At 36.3% G+C, this 22,299-nt stretch overlaps 1 protein-coding gene across 1 annotated transcript in view; it reads right to left on the bottom strand.

The window, feature by feature from the left end:
* The window catches only part of LOC150097178 (uncharacterized), a 68,679-nt gene extending 46,938 nt beyond the window's left edge, over positions 1-21,741 (bottom strand). The window contains exon 1 of the mRNA XM_090407490.1: positions 21,573-21,741. Coding sequence (XP_090263616.1) covers positions 21,573-21,712 — 140 coding nt within the window. The 5' untranslated portion in view covers positions 21,713-21,741. The remainder of the gene's footprint in view (positions 1-21,572) is intronic.
* Between the last annotated feature and the right edge of the window lie 558 nt (positions 21,742-22,299).

Here is a 22,299-nt window from a genome sequence, read left to right on the forward strand (position 1 = left end):
TATTAAGTCTTAAGGTATTAAGGTTCACCTCCACTTCATTCATCACAATTCCCGTATAAACTAATGGTTCCTTCATTTTTTCAACGTTGCCACCTGGATGATATACTTTTGCAAAGTGCGCGCTCAGTAACTCCACTATATCGACTGGTTCAGTGAACTCTTTACCATCGTCATTCCTTAAAATCATTTTGCCATGTACAGTTTTTTTCTTGCTTACAGCATACTGAAAGAACTGTTTGGGATTCTCTTTTGCTTGCATAGCTAGTTTCCTTTCATAATCGGCTTTTGCTGTTTTTACCACACTTGTTACCCTTCTGGCCTGCACTTTATACCGTTCGTGTGCCTGCAGGTCACCCCTTTCTTTAAATTCCCTCCATAGTTGTTTCTTTTTTTGCAGCTCAAGCTTAATGGTGTTATTCATCCATTTAACCCCTACTTGTTTCACTATTCGGACCTTAGGTTTACAATCAGCCATAACCTCCTGTAAATGCTCTTTGACCACTTCCCATGCTCTATCGACGTCGAGCCCTTGCAGTTGTACATGCCATGGCACTGATCCAAGCAATCTCCTAAGCTTGTCATACTTGCCACCACGGTAATTCCACATATACCCTGTCTTAATCACAAATTGCACACCTTTAGCTTATGATCACTCTCACTAATAGGTGGCAACATGGTCATATTCATTACAGTCAAATTTTGAGATGCAATTACCTGGTCAAGCACTCTCACACCCCTAGTATTTTCAATTACATGCTGTTTCAGATAGTTATCCCTTAATAATTGAATAAAATCCATTTCCTTCCTCACATGTGTCCTCTCCTCCTTCCAATCAATGTTACCATAGTTGAAATCTCCCATAATAATTACCCTCCTTCCATTCATTTCATCAATTTGTTTATGCATACTATCTCCACCATCTATTCCATCACCTGGTCTATAGCAGCACCCAACTGTATATTTTATTCTGCCAGTATCAATCTCACACCAAATAGCCTCAAATGAGCTCCTTTCACTATCCTGCAATACTTCAATTCTCCTTGGCTGCAGTTCATCAGCTATCATCAATAACACCCCTCCCCCATGCCATATTTGTCAAATGCTTTTGCAAAATCCAACAGCATCATCATGTAGCCATAATTACAGAAATTGGCACTGGTTAATTAGGTAGCTGCATAAATAGTGAACTAACCATACACGTAAAGATTTAAGGACAGAATGGATGAAATATGAGGGTGGTAGGAAAAGTTCTTGCCATAACAATGAAAAAACAAATTTATAATTTCAAAACTATTTTTATTTTTTCAACATAATCTCCTGTAAGACTAATAATTTATTCCAGCCATGCTCCAGTGCCATCATCCTGTCCCTGTAGTGATAACATCTGCAAAATACCCCTCTACAGTTGCAATCACCTCTTGATTTGAAGAAAAACGCTGACCAGCGACGAAGTTTTAGTTTTGGGAAGAGACAGAAGTCAGAGGGAGCCAAATCTGGGGAACAGGGTGGATGTTCCAACAATTCATAGTGCAGACCCTTTCCAATTTTTCCATTGCCCTTAGCATCCCAAAACACCGATGCCACAACCTTTCCTGCTCATGGAACAGTTTGCCTTCTTTGGCGCTGAACATCCGGCTTCTGTCCACTGTTGACTGCTGTTTGGATTTTGGTGAGTAATGGTGAATCTAAGTCTCATCCATAGTAAAAAATCGACGCACAAAAGTTTATTCTTATTAAAACGCTCCAAGCATTTTAACAAAAACACACTCGTGTGAGTGCGTTTCTGATCTGCTGTGAGCAAGTGCAACACCCATTTTGCATAAAGCTTTTTCATCATCAGCAAACTGTATATTTCCTATACCATTTACATACAAATTAAAAAGTAGTGGTCAGCACAAAACCTTGCAGCATACTACTAGTATCCAATAGAGCAGAATCCAAGAGAGGGCAGTAACCTGCCCTCTCTTGGATTCTGCTCCTTTTTTTGATATGTCCAGCAGTCACCTTCTTATCCACTTTTCTTCATGCAAAATATATCCTACATGTTTCTTCGAAATGCCTATAGGCTCAGCAATTTCACACACTTTGACTCGCAAGTCATTCAATACCATATCATGCACTTGATCAATGATTTCTGTTGTTACACTTTTTTGGCCATCCTTCACGTGGATCATCTTCAGGGTGGTACGGCTACGTTTAAACTCAGCAGCCCATTTCTTAATTGTCAAAAACGAAGGAGAAGAGTGCCCATAAACTTTTATGAACTTTGAATGAATTTCTTTTGCCGTTAAATCTTCCTTTACAAAGAATTTTATAACCGCATAATACTAAATTTTATCCATTTCAAGGGATACAGACAACACTTTCCCTTCAGACAGCTGTATAAAACAAACTACTTGATAGAATGACTTGCAATTTCACATGGATGCTTATGACAGATGGACCAACTTACCAAAAAAGCCCAAATGTTGCCACCTATGGTCGCTGCTGAGAACATTTCAGACCACCCTTGTACATTAAGCAAGAATGAAATAAGCATTTCACAGTGGCATATGCTTTCCCCTCTGACACCAGTAATATGAAATTAGGAAGAAAGGAACAATTTATACAACCAACATGGAGTAAGTTTTATGAGGGTATAAATAAAATAAAAAAAACATATATATATACACAGGGTGTCCCAAAATTCACGCAAGATTTAAATTTAGCGCCATTTGTGCGGTAAAGTGTTGCCAACGAGAAAAAAAGACAGCATGACAGCTCAGGGTTATTAAAAATGACCACACACACAGCGAAGAGAGTTCGTTGAATGGATTATGGAACAACAACAACAAGTGGATGCTTATTTTTCGAACAAAATCATCTTCAGCGATGAGGTTCAGAAAATCCACGAGTGATTGTTGAGAAACAAATGCATCCACGAGTCACTGTTTGGTGCAGATTTTGGACTGGAGGCATCATCGGTCCATTCTTCTTCGAAAATGCGGCTGGTAAGGCAATAACAGTTAATGGTGCTCGCTATCACGACATGATAATCCAGTTTTTGTGCATAAATTGCAAGATGTGGATGACATGTGGTTTCAACAAGACTGTGCCACATGCCATACATCCCGAGAAACAATTCAATTACTGCACGAGTCATTTCCTGGTCGTGTAATTTCCCGTTTTGGTGATCAGAATTGGCCGCCCAGATCATGTGACTTAACGCCGTTGGACTTTTTTCTTTGGGGTTTTTTGAAGTCTAAGGTTTATGCCAACAAGCCCACGACCACGACCACCCACACCTTGAAGGAGGAAATTGAGCGCTGTAACGAAATTCAGCCACATTTATGCAAAATGATCATGGAAAATTTCGACAAAAGAGTGCGTATGTGCCAGCAAAGCCGTGGAGGTCATTTACCCAATATGCTATTCCATGCATAACCCTATACTGTATACTTTATGAATCAATAAGAAATTACAATTTTTAATTAAAAACCTGTGTTTTCTATCAAAATTACTTCTTGCGTGAATTTGGGACACCCTATATATGAGCTCTTCCTCTGGATAAGCTGTTTAAGCGTCAGTACTGGGAAGGTGCCAATGAAGTGGAAAGAGAAAGAAAATAGTACCACTGCATAAAGGTGGCAATCAATGAAATTTTGTCAGTACACTGCAAGAAGGAAAGTTCAAGGGGTCACACATGGAAATTGTGTTAGAGAGTATGGTTAGCAAGGGTTTTAGGACTAGATTTTTTGCTTAAAAGGTGGGTTGAGACAGAGACACCTAGTCAGTGAATGAGTTTAATTAGAAGCATGATTGGTATTGCGTGAATAATGGATCCACAATGTCATCTAATTTCATGGAGATAATTGTATGATAATAATAAAACATTCATAAGAATGCACATATATAAATGGATTCTATGCAAAAAAATTCAGATTGTAAAGATCTTTGCCCAATGGGTATATACAATCTGCTCATAAGCATTCTCTCAAATGAATTCCTCTTAAACAATTATTCTCTAAGAGCCTAGATCATTGTGGCTATGCTTGTGGCAGCAATAACTTTTTGACTGGTTTGTAATTTATTTGATCTTTAGGGCAGGCAAGAAAACACTCCTCTTCCCTCCCCTAGAAACTTGGATTTTTAATTTCACAAATGAGGAAAAAATCAACTATAGAACTCAAGCTACTTCAGATAATATAATTTAGTGTGCTTAAGGATAAAAGCAGTATAACTGAGAGGAGACCATGCAGCCTTTTAAGGGTTGATTCTCTGTATTCCTTAATGTCCAATTCTCACCTTCTTGTGATGCACTCCATTAGGTACCTACCCAGATACTCAATGAATGAGGATGGACTGGCAATTTGAAATTCAGCTGACCAAACTGTGTTTTTATTCATTTAAACCACAATGTAAAATGGTACAACATGAAAGAATTTCATGCCAGATGGGTATAACCCAGTTAACAGTAGCTGACTGTGCACTATTTGCCCTGGTTCCAGGATGAAACAATGGGGGTCTTGTTTAAACAAGGCCTCCCCACTGTTTGTCAGGGAACCAGGGATATAATGCAAAGTCAGCTACTGGAGCAAATCCCAGAAAATATCCCAACTCTGCATCAGCAGAGTTCAAGATTAATACTATCAACATAAGAAGCATGAATAGAAAAGAAATGGAACTAGCAGAAGAACTGGACAAGTACCAGATCGACATAATAGGCGTGACTGAAACAAAGACAAAAATAGGCGAGATATTTTTAAACAGCAAATTAAAATGTTATATTCAGGCAATAACAAACATGAAAAAGGAGTAGCTATAGTATTCAATGCTAAATATGAGGATCATCTTGAATGCCAGGTAAATATCAGAATGAGTTGGACAATGAGATTTCTTTGTGCCTACAGTCCCAAAGAAGATTCTACTAAGGCAGTAATGGATGAATTTTTCTAGCAAGTAGTATAGAAAGCAGCTAACTCAATGAAAAAGGAAAAGGTGGACCTTTTGTTGGAGATCTAAACAGCAGAACAGAAAAAAAAAAAGTTTCAGTAAAATCAGATGGAAAAGCTGAATAGACAATCCAGACTGAAGTAACTACAGGAATACCTCGATTATCGCGGTTATTGTTGCCACGAAAAATACCACAATAATCGGGATAAATAATGCATGTAAAATGGGTGATCAATGCCAAGGATTTTTCAAATCTATTAATTAAATTTTATATATCAAGTAAAAAAGAAATGTGTTAAACGTGTTAAGTAAAAAATGAAGGTTCATTAAGAAAAACAAGATTGTTCTTTAATCTTTATTTATATATATAAGTACATACAATTATTCTTTCTTGGATAAAAATTGGTGGAGTTGTCTGGTGGAATTTTTTTTCTTTTTTCTTCATATAAAACTCAGTAGCAATGGATGGAATTTTCAATTTCCTGACGAACTTTCAGTGATTGCTCGAGATTAGGATCGCCATTCAAGATTTTTTCTTTAAAATTTTCAGCAATTCTAACATTTCGTCCATTTCTTTGAGGGTAAATTCCTTCGGTGCCAAATCAATTTGTTCATCATTATCATTGATTTGAGCATCATAAGCACGTTCTCTCGAGGTTAATTAGGTCTTCATCATCCAGCTCCTTATCATGTGACTGAAGCATGTCCTGAACATCACCTTTTTCAATTTCTTTTAGTCCTAGATCAAAGCCCTAGAGTTTGCAGCATGGTCTAAAATATGGCGAACAGTTGATTCATTTAGACCATACCCTCTTGCAATTTTGGCTTTGGTTATGCCTGCTTCATACTTATCATATGCAACTTATCTTCTAAGCTGATCACTCTACGTTTCTTCTTGATAGCTGTAGACTTGAAATCATCCTTGTTTCTTTCAGCATTCATTGTAAGGGTAAATAAGAGAAATAAATATCCACATGTACTTCAGGCAAGGGCAGATAGTTACTGGTAAGTGGTGAGAAGGTGCCGTCGGAGAAAAACGAAGCGCTACAAGAGAGCAATACCTGGAGAGTGGCGACTCGAACTGGTTGCATATGTAGTGGGCTACATCTCACGGCCACGATAATTCGAATTTGGAGTACAATGATTGGAATTTTGGTATCAAATTATAAACCGTGATAATCGAGGTATTCCTGTACTTGGAAAGTTAAGTGAGTGTGACAGAAAGCAGTAAAGAACTGGAACAGAAAATATTCAGAGGAATGTAATCTGAAGTACATATCAATACTACAGGTAGAAAAAAGTCATAAACCTGATATATGGAAAAATAGATGAGTAATTGATGTCTGACAGGAATAATATATGAATGTTAATTATCTGAGCCCTTCAGGGAATCAAGAGAAGCCATATACCAAAATATAGAGGTTTCATAATTGTTGGTCTGCATAACTGAGAAAATTTTGTCAGAAGATCCAATTACTTATGAATGGAGCAGAGCTATAACAGAATATGTAAACAGAAAATTAAATGAAAGAATAACACAGAAATTTCCCTACTCAGCTTCCCAGAAAGATTAAGAATATAAGAAAAGAAAGTTTCTCTTCAAAGAGATACATAAAGAACAAACCATGTACAGGCCAAACAGGGATTGTTAGATCACATTTTTACTTTAAGATCCTGGTGTCCAACCTCATTGCAACCAGCCACATGGGAAAAAGGCCACAATGTGAAAAATCAATACTTTTAGTATTGCAAATGTTTGTAAATATATAAGTCCAATAAAAAAAATTACTAAGGAATCTAATGTTATTAAAATTATCTTATGAATATAATTTTATTTTGTGTGACTTTTTTTCTTGACTACTTGTATTAGAAACTATAACTCATTTTAGTAATGTTAGACAAGTGAGTAATATTTATTATCCGACTAGTTTCATCAATTTTTGCTATCTGCATCTTCAGGGATACAATTAGTAAGCGATATGTTGAAAGTTTATTTTTCACTTGGTTAGAGTATAATAAATTTAGTTTAATCCTTTATCCAAGTGTGAGCAAACAAAGTTTGTGCCTGAAAGTATCTTCAGGACTGGGGTAAGGTGGTACTACACCAGGGCAACTCGTTGCAAAGGTGGAGCAAGCTACCAACAATCCTGTCTCAGTATTTCCTATAATGCAAAACACATCTCCTTGCGGATATGTCTAATGTTATGCATTAGACATTCTCTAAATCCAGAGTAATTTATTAAAAAAGGGTGGCACACCATTTGGCAACTCCTATAGGTAGAGATGACCTGCTAATGCTTCTGCCTGGTATCTCAACTTGGGCCTGGCTCCCACTGAAGAGACCTCAATAAAGGTCGAAACTAGTCTGGGTAGTGGCCCTTCCCTTAATGCATAACATTAGACATATCCGCAAGGAGATGTGTTTTGCATTATGGGAAATACTGAGACAGGAGTGTTGGCATCTTGCTCCACCTTTGCAACGAGTTGCCCTGGTGTAGTACCACCTTACCCCAGTCCTGAAGATACTTCAGGCGCAAACTTTGTTTGCTCACACTTGGATAAACGATTAAACTAAATTTATTATAGTAAGCGATATGAAGGTAACAGACTAGGTTTTAACTGACAGTTCTAATTCATACAAAATTAGTACTGTGCGTGACACAATACGCGTGTCGCGGGTTCGTGATTTATTTGTTGAGAGACAATGTAATTGGCATGAAAGTTCATTTCTTTGGTGTTTAGTGATCTAATTAGAGTTTTCCAAATCTCTGGTAGGATTAGACTCTGATTATTATTTAGATTTCTTGTAGAACGGGCGACTATAGCAGCTTTCTTGAAGGTTCTGGAATGGTAGTTCGCTTACTATATACGGCATATGACTCTTATCTCAATCAATAAGATGGTTGGTAGTGGCAAAGTGGGAAGAAAGGCCTGAAATATCTTGTCTCTAACATAGCATATGTGCTCCTTCTGTCTCGTTTCAAAGCTTCTAGAGGTCTGACCAATGTAACAAACACCACAGGAACAAGGTATATTGTATACTTCAGAGTACTTGTAGAATGGATGAGGGTCTTTCGGTGATTTTAAAAATTTCTGAATAATGTTGACTGGCTTGAATGTTACTCTAATTTGTCAGCACGACAAATTCCATTTGTCGTGCTGACAAATGAAATAGTTACAGTAGTGATGTACTGGGTGTCCTCACGTTGTCTTTGTGGTATATCCGAAAAGAGAATCTTGTTAATGAGTCTTTTAGGATAACCACTTAAGGATAGCTCTCTGGATATTGTAGTTAATTCTTCTTGTAAGTCATCTTGGTCTGTGATGTACTGCATAGCTCTTTTCTTAAGCATATGGATGATGCTAAGTTTTTGGGATATATGATGTGACGAGTTGAAATGGAGGTAACATCTAGTATTCGTAAGTTTTCTATACACAGACAGGTTGATACTTTTATTGGTTTGTTTCTTTATTAGGATGTCTAGGAATGGAAGTTTTTCATCTTTTTCAATTTCTAATGTGAATTTGATAGTATGGTGGAAACTATTGATTTTGTTGAGATAATCCATTAGTTCTTCTTTCTTATGATTCCAAATGATAAAAATGTCATCTACATATCTGTACTAAGTTTTAGGTTTTGGGGTAATTTGAGATAAGATTTTATCTTCTAGGTCTTCCATGAATAAGTCAGCACAAGCAGGAGAGGAGACTACCCATGGCTAATCCGGTAAGTTGTTTTTAGATGGTTTTTTGCCAAACGAAATAGTTCGAAGTTAAACAATGATTGAACAATGTAGTGATGTTTCTTGGGAACAAGTGTCTAAGATGTTGATGACTTCCAACAACTGGAATTTTTGTAAACAGATGTGACATCAAGGCTAGCTAGTATATCATCTTCAGAGATAGGGATGTTTTTTAATTTCTCAATAAAATGTTGTGAGTTTTTGATATAAAGTATCCAAGTTGTGAATGTGTTGATGTAAAATTTTGGCTAGATATTTAGACAGTTGGTAAGTTGGAGAATAGATTCCATAAACTATTGGACGTAATGGTGTACCTTCTTTATGTATTTTAGGAACGCCATACAAACTTGGAGTCAACGGGTGCATGGATTTTAGCTTTCTTATTAAGTCTATAGGCCAGTTAGTCATTCCATGTAATAGTTCATTGGTGTCATTATGGTTTTTTTTGCTTAGGATCTGTACTGAGAACATCATAGACAGACGTGTCTGATAATAGATTGTTAATTTTCTCTTCATAATCTTTTGTATTTAAGATAATAGTATTATTGCTTTTGTCTGCTTTAAGTATGATGATGTCTTTACTATTCTTTAATTTGAGTAGTAGTGTTCTTTCCATTTGGTTAGAGTTGGTGTTAGGAGATCTTGACGAAGCAGAGAGGATTATGCTACTTTTTAATCATAGGTCATTAGCTATTGGGTGTGGTAGCAATGAGATGGCTTTTTCTAAGTTACAGGTGAAATTGAATCTTTTTTGAGAATTGATCTCAGGTTTTGTTAGAATGTGTTTAGATAGGTTCACTATAACTTGGTTATCTGGTAGAGATGGTTTAGAGTTAATGTGATTATCATATAGTAGGTTGAATTTATCAATTTGCATCTTTTTGCTGTAACTGAAGGTTTTAGCATAACTGTTGTAAATCATATTATCAAGTTATAGTGAACCTATCTAAACACATTTTAACAAAACCAATTCTCAAAAAAGGATTCAATTTCACCTTAAAACCTACTGTTATTCCTAAAATAGATTTCATCTGAAATCTATTTTAGGTGCTACCGCACCCAATAGCTAATGACCTATGATTAAAAAGCAGCATAATCCTCTCTGCTCCGTCAAGATCTCCTAACACCAACTCTAACCAAATGGAAAGAACACTACTACTCAAAGAATAAAGACATCATCATACTTAAAGTAGACAAAGGCAATAATACTATTATCTTAAATACAAAAGATTATGAAGAGAAAATTAACAATCCATTATCAGACATGTCTATGATGTTCTCAGTACAGATCCTAAGCAAAAAAAAACCATAATGACACCAATGAACTATTACGTGGAATGACGAACTGGCCTATAGACTTAATAAGAAAGCTAAAATCCATGCACCCATTGACTCTGAGTTTGTATGCCATTCCTAAAATACATAAAGAAGGTACACCATTACATCCAATAGTTTATGTAATCTATTCTCCAACTTACCAACTGTCTAAATATCTAGCCAAAATTTTACAACACATTCGCAACTTGGATACTTATATCAAAAACTCAACATTTCATTGAGAAATTAAAAAACATCCCTATCTCTGAAGATGATATACTAGCTAGCCTTGATGTCACATCTGTTTACAAAAATTCCAGTTGTGGAATTCATGAACATCTTAGACAATTTGTTCCCAAGAAACATCACTACATTGTTCAATCATTGTTTAACTTCGAACTATTTCGTTTGGCAAATAACCGTCTAAAAACAACTTACCGGATTAGCCATGGGTAGCCCCCCCCCCACCTCTCCTGCTTGTGCTGACTTATTCATGGAAGACCTAGAAGATAAAATCTTATCTCAAATTACCCCAAAACCTAAAACTTGGTACAGATATGTAGATGACATTTTTATCATTTGGAATCATAAGAAAGAAAAACTAATGGATTATCTCAACAAAATCAAGTTACCACCATACTATCAAATTCACATTAGAAATTGAAAAAGATGAAAAACTTCCATTTCTAGACATCCTAATAAAGAAACAAACCAATAACAGTATCAACCTGTCTGTGTATAGAAAACTTATGAATACTGGATGTTACCTCCATTTCAACTTGTCACATATATCCCAAGAACTTAGCATCATCGATATGCTTAAGAAAAGAGCTATGCAGTACATCACAGACCAAGATGACTTACAAGAAGAATTAACTACAATATCCAGAGAGCTATCCTTAAGTGGTTATCCTAAAAGACTCATCAACAAGATTCTCTTTTCAGATATACCACAAAGACAACATGAGGACACCCAATACATCAGCACTGTAACTATTCCATTTGTCAGCACCATTTCCAAAAAATTGGCTATTCTTCTAAAACCACACAATATTAGAGTAACATTCAAGCTAGTCAACACTATTCGGAAATTTTTAAGATCATCGAAAGACCGTAATGCTCACCCGATATTACGCCGCTTGATTTCTTCGTGTGGGGTTTACTTGACCCCTGTGACCTACCTCGATGAACTGAAGACCAGAAACAGTTACACTGCAAATGATAGAGAACACTTGAAAAGAAATTGATTATCACTTAGACATCTTGCTTGCCAAGATGTCTAAGTTATGTTGAAGTTGTTTAGCATTCTGCAATATTGATTCTATAGGTAATAAAACTTTTTGGAGTTACACTTTCATATTCTGTAAACAGTTTTGTTTACGGTTTGAAAATTACAGGCCACAGAAACCCCAACAATAATTTTGAATTACCCTGCTTTTGTAGAAACTTTGAAAGTTTCATAAATTTGACCCGAGCACTTACAGGAATAAAATCCTTGACATAGCTGCCTTAGCTGGCACTACTTAAAAGAAAATGACCACTGCCCAAGCATCCGTACATTAGACTTTTATTCATTCTTCACTGGTCTGATTGCTGTATCAAACTGGTTCGTTCTCTTCAAGACCAGGCAGAAACCTTAAGAGAGCAAAACTCTCAACTAAAGATTTCTGCCTTTGAAATAATGCTAGATCTTTAATATCTACTTTTTCTATGTGATATACATCGCTGAAATGAAGCCTCATGGCTCTTTCTTTAGTAATTACCAGTACAAGTTTTCAGGAATAATTAATATAGTTTCAATTTGCTAAAAAAAATGAATAGCAGATGTTTGGACATAAATCTGAAATGTGATACAATGCTCACCACAGGATGTACATTCTTTGTGGAGAGGGGAGAATATTTTAAAAAAGTAAAAACCAAGAATATAAAAGCACTATGGCAAAACAGTTTATAATAAAGCCAACCTAGAAATAACTTCTGTTAAAATATACTCTTGATTATCAATAGCATAACTATTGCCAATAGCCAATATTTTAAAAGAATAAGTATTATTCAGCATATATAAATGCATTTTTTTTTCTTCTGATTACTAGTTTTGCTGCCATAAACTCATGACTAATAAATTTAGTTTAATCCTTTACCCAAGTGTAGGTGCAAACTTTGTTTGCCTACACTTGGGTAAAGGATTAAATTTAATTTATTATAGTCTAACCAAGTGGAAAATAAACTTCCAACAAAAAAAAAAAAAAACTCATGACTTCAGTGGCAAAGACAACAATCAATATAAGCAATACAGAGAGCATTATAACACTATTAAATATAAGCATATATTACTACATATCAACCACTTCGATTTGTAACTGTTGTTCAACTACAAAAATACCATGCCTTTTTTCCCCCAACTACAGAAGTAAAAATGAAATTTGTCCGCTTTTCATATTACTTCAGAGACTGTTACTCAAAAAGTAGTGAAACAATGCAGTAAAAACCAAGAAAATAAATGGAAATTTTATTGCCATCTATACTAGTGGTTCCCAAACTTTCACATCCTGTGTCCTCCCTGCTTCAAATAGTTTATGAATGTCATGCTTCCAAAACGAGTGAAAAATAAAGATTTGATAAGAAAATTAGCTACAGATAAAGATTTTTTATTATAAGGTTAAAGATAGTTCGAATCTACATTACCATACAATTAAACCACCTCAAATAAGTAGAGGGGTTAAAAAATTTCACCTTGTCTGAGCATTTCAAAATTTGCCCCACCCAAATAAACACTGATGCCACAACTTTAATTAGTATAGACCTAACAATCTCAATTTAACAGATAAAATGGACTACACAATGCTGCATCAATACAAACAAGCTACCAATGTAATATGCAAGAAGCATGTTTTCAGACGTGAACTAAATACCATCTTTATTCCCCCCCAAAAAAAGAAATTTTAAATGAGATATCAACCTCCTTTTAGCTGGAAAAAAAAAAGGGGAATTGAAGACCTTCTTGAGATCTTCAAGAGAGTGGATTTGCACACTAATATCTAGTGATAAACTTTCAAAGTCTAAATGCTGATGGAACTGATGTTTTGGCACCATGTGGAGTAAGTTAACTTCAATGAAATCTGTGCTGATCTGCAACAACTGAATCCTCTGCCTGCATCTTAACATTGATTCAGGGACCAGTGTAATACTGGATATACCTCATAGCAAAGAGGCATTAAAACCAGACTAGTGAATTAATGTAGACAGGTTAAGGTGTGGCATTTGTATCCCTCAGAGGAAAGGCCAAGTTTCCATGGTGCACCATATTGCTAGATAGTAGATGACTTTAAATGATTTAGAAGGCTAAAGTAGACAAAACAGCATGAGAGCAAAATCTCAATTTACTTTCTCATTTTTTTCCCATCATGCAATGTGAGTGATGTTTTCAGTGTTACATCAGATCATGAAGCCCAACATTTCCTTCTTTCAAAGATAGTTTTAGTTGTATACTGAATCAAATGATGTTGCTTTAGGATTTCAAGTAATCTAACAAATAACCTTGCTACCATTTTCTACCAACTATGCCTAAATGGTTAGTTATTTTTGATATTTATGGTGCAGAGACAAAGGTCATACTGCACCAAGACACAGGCTGCAGCAGTACATATGGTAAGCAGTTAGTAGAACAATCACATACATTCATACCCATAGCAAGATTCAAAACTACAGCCTCTCGGTTGGAGAACAGCTAACCTCTGCCTAATGGGAGTCTTGTAATGGTAGTAAAATATGCTATTACTGATTTGCAGTAATGGCAAAATCCTCCATGCACACTGTTTAGTAAGGAATCCATGACTATTCCATGATCCTCCTGCTTTCAACTTTAACAAAGACACCTTCCAGATTATTATATGGACATCTTTATAAAGTCCAAAGACCCACCCTAACACGTGGAGAAGCCCATACTAACTATTAAACCTTTCCTTAAGCTGATTCAATCCACTAGCAATCCAGTCACTCATTAACCATTCTCCAAGCAAAAACACATACTAACAATACTCTTACATACAGGGATAAGCTGTTATCATGTCATGTACTCAAAAATTTCTTTTGCAATCACATAAACCCCTTTAATAAATGTTTTTATCACATCCCATCTTTTCTATTTATCAACTAGACTGGATTCTTTCGTCATTTATTCTCATGGGAAGCAGTCCACACACGTGTTAATAACTTTTTAATAACTGATTATTCACTTATGGATACCTTCCAACATGTTCTTGTCCACAAGAATCCAAGGTGACCAAATCTGTGCATAGCAGTCAAGACAGAGTATCAAAGCTCTATTAAGTTTCTATTTCTATTATTATAATTATTATATGACACCTACAAGTGCCCAAAGACTCATTGAGGGAGGGCACCTATTCTGAAACTGTCTCCACCACTTAGTCCACCAGCTACAACGAACTGCAACTACATCAATGCCATCTACTGCCCACCACCACCAGTATTTTCACAGACAATCGCAAACATTCATGCCCACAGCAGGATTCGAAGCCACAGCCTTTTGGCTAGAAAGCAGATACGCTAACCACTTGCCCGACCAGGCTGGCATAAAGTAAGCAAACAAAGTTTGCATCTGAAGTACTTTCAGGACTGGGGCAACTCGTGGTAAAGGTGGTATAAGTTCCATCACTTGTCTTAGTATCCAATAATGCAAAGCACATCTCCTTGCAGACATGTATTGAGGTGCTGTTTAAGTAAACACCTCTCTAAAAATTAGGGAGGTCCCCAGACCACTCCCTACAAGTGACCGAAGGACCGTCCAACTCAGCAGTGGCTCCACTCAGTGACAGGCTCACCCCACCACCACCAAGCAGAGCCATAATCTCAGCAGTGGCCCCACTCAGAGACAGGCAAAAACCTATCCTAAGCTTTCTACTTGCATTCTTCAAAATCCACATAATCCTTTGAGCCAATTGTACAATATTATTATTTCAGGACATCCACAGAGCCAGGAACTCAGAGGGAAGCTACATATCATCCACACCAGTTGTAATACCTTTTCTGAATTCATCCCCACTATACTCACTCACCACTAGCAAATGGAAGCCATTCCAATCACACAGTGCTCTATGAGATAAAAATCTTTAACCCCTTGACTGCAATCATTCTCAACTGTGAATGTCCTCTCTCCTCCATCTATAAAATGAGAACTTCCATCTAACGCATACTAGAGTGGTCTGAAAAGTTCTCGGCCTCGACCGTAGATGAGAACACTATCAGCAAGATTTTTTTTTGTAAGTTGGTACATCTGTCATAAGCATCCATGTGAAATTGCAAGTCATTCTATCAAGCAGTTTGTTTTATACAGCTGTCTGAAGCAAGAGTGTTGTCTGTTTCCCTTGAAATGGATAAAAATTGAGTATCGTGCGGTTATAAAATTCTTTGTAAAAGGTTTAATGCCAAAAGAAATTCATTCGAGTTCATAAAAGTTTATGGACACTCTTCTTCGTTTTCGACAATTAAGAAATGGGCTGCTGAGTTTAAATGCAGCCATACCAGCCTTGAAATGATCCACTTCACGTGGATCATTCATGACGTCCAAAAAAGTGTAACAGAAATCATTGATCAAGTGCATGATATGGTATTGGATGACCGGCGAATCAAAGTGCGTGAATTTATTATTATTATGTGACGCCTCCAGAGAGGGAACCTACTCTACAACTCTGCCTCCAGCCACTTCTCCAACTACAATGAACCGCAACTAAAATCATCAGACACCAACGCCATCTACTACCCACCACCAGTATTTTCACAGAAAATTGTTGAGACTACAGGTATTTCAAAAGAACGTGCAGGATATATTTTGCATGAAGAATTGCGAATGAAAAAATTTTGTGCAAGATGGGTGCCACACTTGCTAACAGCAGATCAAAAACGTACTCACATGAAAATCTCTGAACAATGCTTTGGACGTTTTAACAAGAATAAAACTGATTTTGGGTCAATTTATTACTATGGATGAGACTCGGATTCACCATTACACACCAGAATCCAAACAGAAGTCAAAACAGTGGAGAGAAGCTGGCTGTTCAGCACCAAAGAAGACAAAGTCGGTTCCATCAACAGGAAAGGTCATGGCATTGGTGTTTTGGGATGCTAAAGGCATTTTGTTTATTAATCATCTTGAAGAGGTTAAAACAATAACCAGGGAATATTATTCTGATGTTTTATCCAGACTAGACAAAAAAATTAGTGAGAAAAGACCTGGTTTTCAGAAGGAAAAAATCATCTTTCATCAGGACAATGCACCTGCCCACAAAGGTGTTTTGGCAATGGGAAAATTAAGGGATCTGCACTATGAATTGTTGGAACATCCACCCTATTCCCCATATTTGGCTCCCTCTGACTTCTATCTCTTCCCAAAACTAAAACTTTTCCTTGCTGGTCAGAGTTTTCATTCGAATCAAGAGGTGATTGCAGGGGTATTTTGCAGATCTTACTGGGAACCATTACAGGGATGGAATAATGGTGCTGGAATAAAAGTATTAGTCTTAAGTGACATTATGTTGAAAAATAAAAATAATTTTGAAATTATAAATTCATTTTTTCATTGTTAGAACCACCCTCACATGACCCTTTCAGTAGTTTACAAGTATTAAATCATCCCACTGTCACCGTTTCCGAGTGTCACAAATTCTGAATCCGTCCTGATAATTACATTCCACAGTGCCATCATCTAACATTCTCCTTTATCGCCTCTCAACTAGGCAACACCATAAAAACCAGGCCTGTGCAGGAAAGTATAAGTGAGATCATATCCAGGCCTTGGCAACAGGGACAAGATTTTATGTCAACATTCATCACATTACAATTATCTTCTGAGTTGTATTTGCAATCTTTACTGTATGGTCCTTGAACTTCAACTTATCTACTAAAACCCCAAGATCCTTAGACTGATCACCTTCTCCCATCACAATCCCAATATAAATGCTATTCTCATCTCATGTATCTCTCATCACCCCATTTGCAAAGGTTCGAGGAAGCTTGTGTTGTTGCTCTTGACATTTCCAGAGCTTTTGACTATGTCTGGCATTGAAGCCTGCTAAACAAATTGCCATCCTTTGGTCTCCCTGCCACCCTATGTATTTGAGTAGCAAGCTTTCTCTCTGGTCATTCTCTGCAAGTTGTGATAGATGGCTTCCTCTCTTCAAACTTCACCAATGCTGGAGTGCCTCAAGACTCTGTTCGATCACCTACTCTTTCTCCCATACATAAATGGCCTACTCATAATCACTCGCAACTAATCCTATTCACAGTTTTGCATATGATAGTACTCTCCATTCATCCTACTTATTTGACACTCATTTGCAGTACTGACTACAAGATAATATACAACTAGTGCCTTAAACATTGATCTACATACTATCCTTCAATGGGAGCAAGACAATGTTGTCTCATTCAATGCAACCAAAAGTCTTGCCTTTTCTCTTGCAAAAGAGACTGAAGCTCACTTATCCTCACCTTCAATAATACACAAATCACCAGACAAGATCAGATCTCTTTGCTTGGACTAATATTTACTTTCCTGATATAAAAAAGTCGCATCAATAACTTCTCTGCATCCAAAATTCTAGGCATTCTCTTTTGTTCAAGATGCTATTTTACACCTAACCAACTCTTAACTATATACAAATCCTAAATCCACACGTTTAGAATACTGCTCATGTTTGAGATGATGTATCTAAAACTTCCCTAAAAATCCTTGACAACACCCAGGAGAGCAATTTGTCTCTTAGCTGATCCCGCTTACAGATTTGCTTCAACCACTGTCTCACAGATGCAGTCAGCACTATACCTATTCTACAGGTACTTCACTGGTCATTGCTCCACCGAAGTGGCAGCCATCATTCCACCAGTTCCTATTGCACCTGTTAATACAAGAGCAGCAACTGCTTAGCATCCCTTTAGAATAACTGCAAAACACACCTAACCTGCTTCTCTTCCTCTTTTATTTTATTCATCTCTAGAACAGATTTCCTAATGTTTTCCCAAACAACTACAACCCTTCTAAAGAAAACTTCTATAATCCTCATCTGCTCTCCACATAAGCAATGATGTGCTTATAGGTCCTTTGACCTCTCATGTATGGGATCAATATATATATATATATATATGTGCCTAGGCATTTTTTGGCAAAGTATGAAATGTCTTTTTTTTTTTTTTTTTTTAATATTTTACATACTTTCCCTAGGCATTATATAGAATGACAAATACTATTTCGGATATATTTTCATTTTGAAGTTTTAAATTTTGCCACCATGGGAAGGTTACGTTAGGTGCTGGCGGTTGTTTTGAGTGTGACAGACGATGGTTTTTACTGACTTGGAACTGCTGAAGGAATTTTAAACCAACTCTATGCCAGATTACAATTCACTTTATGTCTCAAGGACTTACTGAGAGTTGGAGACGTTCTGGAATGGCATTTTGAATTGCACTTAACTGCCTTTTTCGTACCAAAGCACTTCAAATTTCGGCACTTGGTCTTTCAAGTACACCTCACGAACCCTTGGCCGCTACCATTGGACTGAGCGGAAACGGCTGACCAGAGAGCTATTTTGTGGTCAGGAACGTCTCCAACTCTCAGTAAGTCCTTGAGACATACAGTGAATTGTGATCTGGCATAGAGTTGGTTTAAAATTCCTTCAGCAGTTCCAAGTTGGTAAAAACCATCGTCTGTCACACTCATAACACCAGCACCTAACTTCCCCATGGCAGCAAAATTTAAAACTTAAAAGCACTACCTGCAGGGTCAGCTAGACTTGCATTACGTGCAGGTGCAAACTTGACTTATTTGTGTTTGCTTACTTGGGAAATGGAGTAAAACCAGGTTTAAAATAGCTTGGTATCTTTAATCGATAAGAAAATTAGCTACAGATGAAGATTTTTTATTATAAGGTTAAAGATAGTTCGAATCTACATTACCGTACGACAATTAAACCACCTCAAATAAGTAGAGGGTTTAAAAAATTTCACCTTGTCTGAGCATTTCAAAATTTTCCCCACCCAAATAAACACTCATGCCACAACTTTAATTATAGCTATATATATATATATATAGCTATAGAAAGTGAATACTTTAGATTTACTATCAGTTTTTACAATTTCAGCCAATTCAAATCATTCTTCAAATATTGCATATCAGTCGCATTCCTAACTACCTTAGTATATTTGCATCATCAGAAAATGGCTTTATATCTGCTGTCAAATCCTTTCCAATGTTATTAATGTAAAGGATAGCAATGGGCCAAGAACTGATCCCTATGGTACAAAACTGGTCACGTTAAATTTTGCAGCCTCATCCCACACACCATTTCTTGTTATCTCTCAATCAGAAATACTCTCATCTAAACTAATAGTTTATAATCCAATCTCATCTAATTTACATAACAGCCTTCCATGCTATATCCTTCCAAAAGCCATAACAAAGTTCAAAATATCAACATATCCATTTTACTGTCTAACTAAACCGTGACATAAAACATGAGCCAGTTACTCAAACATGACCTTCCCATAGTAAACAAGCTGTTCAGTGCACAAAGTACAGATTCTCTGTCAGCTAATTTCTGTATATAAGCTCTATTTCTTGTAGAATCTTCACTACCACTCCACAGATGACACACACACATTAGTCTATCACCACACCACTTTTGCAATGGGATTTATATATATCCTTTGACTCATGAAATCTTCTGTGCTGAGACTCAAATTATACTGCAAAGGCATACAGCCATTCCAAAGAAGTGGCTGCATGTCTTTTAGAATCCATGCTGATACACCATCAGTTGTATTCCCAAATTCTTCTTTGGTTTATGCAATAGCTTCTGCACTACCTCCTCACACACCTGAGTTTCTTCGCCCAGTATAGAGGTAGCATTAAGCTTTATATTGCATATACAAAGTTGATAGCTTTTAACAAAATGGGCACTCATTACTTGAGCAATCTCTTCTACATACTATCTTCATTCACTAATTATTCTTTCAAATTCATTCTTCTTTTACTTTCAACATCATGACAGATTTCTTTTGGATTATGTTTAGTTTGAAAAGCTAGTTTCTTGTATATTACTCAACTCTTCTGGCCTGTACCTTATAATTTTCATAACTAACATACTTATGCATATGGGTATTCCACTTCATTTAAGTATCTCTTGCTTAATAAGACTACATCCACTTTACTCCTATTATTTATTCTTCAAACTCTATTCCAGTAATCCATTGTTTAATTTTTTTTTAATGCTTGCCGATATCCATCCCATCTAGTAACAGACATACAAAACTGTCAGAAGTAGAAGAGGCACAGCTTCAAGTGAAACCATACTAAGGTAGGATGTGACAGAAGTAACTCTAGGTCACAGTGTTACTTCTGTCACATCCCACTTGAGGAGGCTGTTGTACAATTGCTCAATAAAATCAACTTCATTCTTCTCATGAAATTTCACTGCTATTCATCAATGTGCAAAGCCTTTCAACATCACCAGTAATTCAGTAGGTTCTCTAACATCTTGCTATGAATTTGATCTTGACAGACTCCCACACAGGATAACTTCAAATTCACTGTTATATGGATTTTTTTTATTTTTAAGAATTTCTATTTTTTTCACTTGTCGAGTCATTCAATCCTTAGCTTCACTAAGGATTGAATGACTGTAGGAAACAATATTGCAGGAAACAATACTGTTTCTTGCAATACTAATCATTTGACATTTTAATACATACACCTTAATAACAAAGGAAATAAAAACCGTATCACAAAACCAATATCCAATTAATGAAATTGCTAAATGGCTTCGCAAGTTATCGCAATTTAAAAAATAACGCGTTTGTTTAATTAATAGTGTGAAAATTACAATTCTGTAATTGCAATTTTCACACTATATAAAAACACTCAAACGGATTTCACAATTTTGTGAAATCCGTTTGAGTGCTTTATAGTACTGATCTTATAATACTGTAGGATAAATTATTTCAAACAGCGAGTCGCCAATCCTGTGTAATCAATAATGAACTCCAATATCACAACTAATTTTGGCCACACTTCATAAAAAAAGTATTTCGATTTTTTTTCAACTTGTTGAATATGGAAATGCCATCAAGGAAACTCGTTTTCACCACGAAAAACCGCGCCTTGTAAACATGTTGTTCAATGGCGTCATGAAAAGAGGTTTCTTTAGTAGTATATAGTATGGATTTGGGTCGCGTCATGGGGTTTCGAAACCATTACTACAAAATAATAAACGTCAATCAAAATCATCACGCAATTTGTGAACGGCCCCATCACAAGGAAAAATCAATTAATGAATGGGAGTGAGCTTGAATGCCAACACAACAGCCATTTTGTATGAACAGAGACCAAAACCATGACACAAGAATGACAAAGCTATTAATCATTTTTGGTCATAGCACAACTGTTCAGGAATACAATTACCATATAATATTTAGTTATAAGAAATATGCAACCTAATGGCTGAACATTTTGTTAGATTATTTTATGTCAGAGACAAAAAAAATAAAGAAAAACTCATTACTACACCTTACCTCCAGAATTTTCTAGGTGGATTGGTCGTGCAACCTGTGCAATTTACAGTAATCGCATCGCCTGGATTTGGCCTATTACCCCAACCAGGTTTCAAAAGTTCTTTGATAACGCCAGCACTAACTTGCATGACACAGGCCATTTTCCCTCCTTGTGAAGAAGACAAGCAACAGCGCCACCAGGCTTAGGAGTAAACTTAAGAATCAAACAACGACATATCCTACAAAACTGAATTAAAAAAAGAAAATACTGGGATTTTTAATGTTTTGTGCTAGCAAAAGAAGTTTTGCTTTAGAATGGGAGAGTATCTCTAACTAACTTATTTAAGCATTCATGTGAAATATTCGTGTGAAAATTCGTGTGTTTCATCCTGCAAATCAGACTAATAAAAAAATATATATTTACTGAGAAAGAATCCATTATGCAGATATATATAAGCGTTATTTTTGCAGATTATATGCAAATTACATTGTCATGTGCATCGCCACGTGTTCTAGGCAACGATTTAAGAATGTTGCTGGTCAGTAATCATGAACAGTGTACAACAGGGAAAAAAAAAGATCTTTCTAAGTTCGATAAAGGCCTTTTTGTGAGGGCACGTCTGATTGGAGCCACGATTTTAAAAACAGCAGAGCTAACTGGTTTTTCAAAAGATGAGATTTTTTTGGTGTTTAATCAGTGAAAAAATAACCCATTTGCTTGTCTAAGGGGCGTCATTGAGATCCTAAG

This window comes from Typopeltis vanoorti, chromosome 17, assembly GCF_054136105.1.
Source record: "Typopeltis vanoorti isolate ZY-2024b chromosome 17, IOZ_Tvanoo_1.0, whole genome shotgun sequence".
Lineage (NCBI taxonomy): Eukaryota > Metazoa > Arthropoda > Arachnida > Uropygi > Thelyphonidae > Typopeltis > Typopeltis vanoorti.